Below are 5,205 nucleotides of genomic sequence, written 5' to 3'. Positions count from 1 at the left end.
ACTGTCCATACCTGCCCCCTCCCGGGCGGTCAGGTCCCCATCAATGCGTCCCCAAGGGGGCATGATTGCTCAAAGGACCGGTGATGATGTCCCCGTCCCAGTTCAAAAAATTAACCAACATTTGGTTTTTTAATATTAATAGTGCACTTTCGTATCGGGTTAGGGTTAGGGTAGGGTTAGGGTTAGGGGTTAGGGTTAGGGTTAGGGGTTAGGGTTAGGGGGGGTTAGGGTTAGGGGGTTAGGGTTAGGGGTTAGGGGTTAGGGTTAGGGGGTTAGGGGAAATCAAGTTTGGGAGCACGGTCCCCAAGGGGGGCCGGGCTCCAATGCACAGACCATACCTGCTCCCGCCTCAGGTCTCCCGAGACCCCCAGCGAAGCTCCAGGCGGGGTCCCATGGATGGGGTTGGAGAAGCGAGGGGTAAGGGGAGGAGGGGTGAAGAGGAGAGGGGGGAGGGGTTAAGGTTAGGGCCCATCCCAGGGGTGGGGGTATGCCCCGTCCTCATCTCCAACTAGGTGTCCGAGTGGTTAGGTTTAGGGCCGGAGTTGAGTTTTGTCTAGGGGTCACCGAGGTTAAGTTTAGGGTCAGTTTGAGGGGTGGGATGCTCCCCAGGAAATTGTGGAAAGGGAGTGAGACACACAGTAACAATGGCAGCAATGACAATTGAAAACATTAGAATAATAACTATATACATTCTGTGGGATCAATATCTCCTGAATCCCTTTTCGTTGAGTCCGTTTGGATAAACTGTATCCAGTTTAGCTATCCAAACTCTCTCAGTTCTCCTCCTCTGCTGCGTTGTCCACCTCGAGTTCACTTGGATAACTGTCGCTGTGACAGAACTCCAACCATGTATTAAAAAATGTTTCACCAGGTAGGTGTGAGTGTTCTTTTTCTGTGTAATATTGTACCTGTGTTGAGTGAATCTAGTCAGCAGTGTGTTACCTGTTTCTCCCACATACTGGATTCCACATCTCTTACATGTAATCAAATATATACAATTTTTGGACCTCGGGGTCCCTTTGCACAGAGACAGAAAAACAAAGCCATTAGAGTGGCTGCGCACCAACCTACGATGCTGGAAAAATTGCCCCTGATCTCTGCGTCTAGGCACAGAGAGAGGCGAAATTTGGGCTCTAATGAGGAGATCACCTAGGTTCTTATGCCTCCTGAAAGCAGCAATTACCTTGTGATTGTGAAGTGTCTGTACATTCTGAGCTAGGCTCTGGAAATTGTTTTTGATGGCCCTGACCAATTTGCAGGTGAAAGGAGCATACGTGATGACCACTGGAAGCAGAGGGGAAACGTCAATTGGTTTTGTATGGAGAAAGGAATTAAAGCAGCTCCTTAGGAAAGACCAACAGTACCCCCTAGTGGAGAGAGCAGAGAACAGGATCTTAACAGCAGCTCCAAAATCAGACTTTTGTGTACAAATTCTGTGGAATCTTAACAGTTGGGATTTGACTATTCCCGCAAATGTGTGTTTAGGATGAAAACTTGTTTTAAATAGGAGGGCATGAGTGTCTGTAGGTTTGAAAAAGACCTTTATGTCCAATTTACGGTCATTCATGAAATTTGGGCCTTTGAAGGTGGTCGTGTCAAGAAAATCAATAGAGGCCTTACTGATGGTTGATTTAACCTTAATAGAAGCATTGTGGTCATTTAAAGTTTTCAGAAACATCTCAAAATCCTGCTCAGAATGTTGCCAGACCCCCCATATGTCGTCCAGAAAGCGGTAATAGTGCAGTGGCTTTTTGATACATTTATCCAGTGCAGCAGTCTCCCACTCTGCCATGAAGATGTTTGCATATGCTGGGGCAAACTTCTTCCCCATGGCCGTACCCTTGACTTGTAAATAGAAGTCACCATTGAATTCAAAATCGTTCCTTGTGAGATTTATTTCTAAAAGTTTTAGTAATTCTTTTTCTGGCCTTCTCTTATCCGGGTACTTTTGAAAGACTCTCTTAATGGAGTCAATGCCTTCACCAATGTCAATGTTTGTGTAAAGGCTGTCAACATCTATGGAAAACAGAAAGGAATCGATGGGGACTTCTATTTGCTTCACTTTATCCACAAAATCATATGTATCCTTAATATAGCTCGCATGTTTTGTGGATAAAGGAGTCAGGAAATAATCCAGATACTCAGCTGTATAGTAAGTCTCACTATCACAGTCTGAGACGATTGGTCGCCCTGGGGGCACCTGAAAGGGGACACTCCATTTCGCCGGATCCTTGTGGATCTTAGGCAGCATGTAAAAGAGCCTTCCCCTTGGTTCAGCGGAGCCCAGCAAATAGTTCTTTTGTTTTAGATTTATAAATTTCTTTTGGTGTAAACTATTAATGATTTTTTCCACCATTGGTATTGTGTCGTGGTATATGGGTTTTTTCAATTTCAAATAATATGTTTTGTCATTTAATTGCCTGTAGCCTTCCTCCAAATACTGGTCCCTGTCCAAAATTACAACTGCGCTCCCTTTGTCTGCCGGTTTTATAATAATTTGTTTGTTTTCTTTCAATTCTGTTAGAGCCTTTGTCTCTTCTATTGTCAAATTGGACTTAATTCGCTCTACATGAAAATGGTTTTGAAAATATTCATTATCAGCTTTGATCAAAGCAAGAATTTGGGGTGGCAGCTGAGCATTGGGCGGAGACCAGTATGACTTTGGAGTGAAGGGCTGAGATTGAGTCTCATTTTTATCTCCATAAAAGGCAGCCAATTTGATCCTCCTATGGTACTGCTGAATGTCATATTTGCATTGTAATTGTAAATTTTTGTTGTAGCCTTTTGTGGGGATAAAAGTCAGGCCTCTATTCAGCAGGCTCCGCTGAGCAGTGGAAGGATGGAATTTTTTGGACAAGTTCATAACACCATCAACAACATGTAAATCACTTGACCCCTCCCGATGTGTCAGGCTTATGGGGACTCCCCATTTACATACATCTCCCAGTGTTGTAACATTGCCTCTGAAGTTCCATATGACCAGTGAATGTCATCCTCTTCTGTAGTGAAAATGTCTGAGGTGAGGGCTGGAATGTGATCTTTTAGTCCTGTAATGAAAGTGTTCAAGTACATCAAAGTGTCCTTTTCCACCTGAGAAAGAGCAGAAGAAAAGTTAATCTCAGGCACATAAATGTTAGCCTCAGGGAACTTCTGCCGGGCTACTTTCAGGGCCCTTTTCAGTTCCAACACCGGCATATTCTTGTCTCTCTGGGACCTGTTATTAATGCCAAAAGACAGGATTAGTTTTGTCACCGGTGTGGCAATAGTGGCTTTCTCCAGGAGGTACTCTGCATGCCACCATTTGGCTCCCGGGAAGCCATCGATCTGCAAACTGTCAGCTGCAAAGGGGGGCAGTCTGCTAACATTAGAATCGCCGACGACGAGCCAGGGCTCTTTCACATGCAGGTGCCAGTCTCTCAATTTCCTGTGTGTGTTGGGATGTCTGGTCGGCGTCCGCACCTGCTGTCCCGGCGAGGCTGGTGAAGGAGGAGGAGATGATGAAGAAGATGATGATTCCTCTGCTGCTTGAAGCTGAAGCCGGGTTTGCACACAGGAAGTCAGTCTGTCTAAGCCGCTGCGAGATGGTCCCGGGTGAGACACTGGTTGCGGTTTAGCCACTGTTAAAGTGCTAACCCGCTTTGTCTTTTTGGGGGTGACTTCCCCCTGTGTGAGGTCCAGTCCCTCAGTGTCCATAATTTCACCAGATTGTGGTGGTTGGATGGAGGGAGAACATGGCCGTTCCTGGGATGGCGTCTCTGGGATCGAGGCGGCGAATCTCAACACCCTCTGCTCCTTCGGTGTGGCCAGATTGGGCTCTGCTGGTTGTGAAGATTCTGGAGGGGAGGAAGGTGTCAGTTCCCTCTCTTGTTCCTGCTCCATCTCAGAAGAAGGTGACCAGTCTCCAGCGACGTGGTCCGTCATCGTTGCCGTCGTTGTTTTGGATGTTGTGCGGGGTGCAGGTGGGCCCTGTATCTCATTAAAGAGTTCAATGGTGTCCTGCTGTGTCCCTCTCACACCCCCTTGTGGCTGTCGTGTAGGTGCCCTGGTGGTGTTTACCTCCTCTGTTGAAGTGGCAGTCCCCAGGTCCCCCAGTTTGGCCACGATCTCAGCTCTGGCCTGTTCCAGAGAGTCAGGTTGGAGGCGGCGGCCCAGGTTCCTCTTGGCCCAGGATGTTGCTATCTCGAACGGGCCCTCCCAGTCCTGTTTAGAACACTCAGAGAGAGCTTTTAATTCCTCCTCTACGCTCTGAGTATAATGTTGCCGGAGGATCACCATGGTTGTACGGGCCCAGTTTTTAGCGTTCTCCTCAATCTTATTTTGTGTGTGTTTGGTAGGGACGGCAGGTTTAATAACAGTCTTTAAATTGTGTGCTATTTTGTTTAAAGAAGGAGGATAAGTGTCACTAGTCACATTTTTCAAATGGTGTACTGTCTTAATAAGTCTGTGAATAATGCGGACCTTTTTAGAAAAGTCCGGATCATCTGAAATTATTTTGTTAACAGGAGGTCCAGCTCGCTCAGCGCGAGTGCGTCTCACATACCGATTGTCCCGAGCCGTTCTCCGGTCGAATCGTCGGTCCCGTCCGGTCCGACTTCCTTGCCGGGCTGCATAGCGGTCTGTCGCCGGCTGTTCTCCCCTCCGGTTCCGCTGTGGTGCGTGGAAAAAGGGTTAGGGTTAGGGGTTAGGGTTAGGGTTAGGGGGGGTTAGGGTTAGGGTTAGGGGTTAGGGTTAGGGTTAGGGGGTTAGGAAGTGTGGACTGAGCCTGTCTCCAGCCGGAAACAGGAAAGGCACTGTCCATCCCCCCAACGGGTCGCCCCGTCCGACCCCGAAAAAAGTTCTGGGAAGTGGTCTTCCCTCTGCGGACCGTGGTCCACTGCGAGGCACTCATCTCCTCCCGATGAGTCCCGCCCCTTCGTAAATAGTTGTCCTGTGTTCCTATTTATTTGTGTAGAATTGATGTCCCCGTGGGCTTTGTTATTATAGGTAAATAAAATGAATGTGTTAACAGGTATGTTATTAATAAGTGTATTTTGTTTAAGTGTGAATGTAAAAGAAAAGAGTTATTTATTTATTTATTTATATATTGGAAAAAAAAAAAAAGGAAAAATTGAAAAATAAAATCAGAAACAAAATAAAACTCCTCAAATAAAAGACTCAATGAATTGTGTGCTTATGCCGCGACGTTTCGGCCGAGATCTGGCCTTC

The 5,205-nt window shown here is 46.7% G+C and overlaps 1 protein-coding gene across 2 annotated transcripts; it reads right to left on the bottom strand.

Annotated features, from left to right (window-relative positions):
- Window positions 1–318: 318 nt before the first annotated feature.
- On the bottom strand, window positions 319–4,649 carry LOC109200344 (proteoglycan 4-like). Of its 2 annotated transcripts, none has more exons than XM_025908665.1 (2): window positions 4,057–4,649; window positions 319–3,966 (listed from the first exon to the last, which is right to left on the bottom strand). In XM_025908665.1, exon 2 carries the CDS (start codon window positions 2,861–2,863, stop codon window positions 701–703), a length of 2,163 nt encoding a protein of 720 aa, XP_025764450.1. In that variant the 5' UTR covers window positions 2,864–3,966; window positions 4,057–4,649; the 3' UTR covers window positions 319–700. Both variants share the same exon structure in this region, with proteins under 2 accessions (XP_025764450.1, XP_019211421.1).
- Window positions 4,650–5,205: the final 556 nt, after the last annotated feature.

Source organism: Oreochromis niloticus, linkage group LG1 (genome assembly GCF_001858045.2).
Source record: "Oreochromis niloticus isolate F11D_XX linkage group LG1, O_niloticus_UMD_NMBU, whole genome shotgun sequence".
Classification (NCBI taxonomy): Eukaryota; Metazoa; Chordata; class Actinopteri; order Cichliformes; family Cichlidae; genus Oreochromis; species Oreochromis niloticus.
Note: the sequence above shows the minus strand (reverse complement) of the source record. Positions and strands in the feature narration are given on the sequence as shown.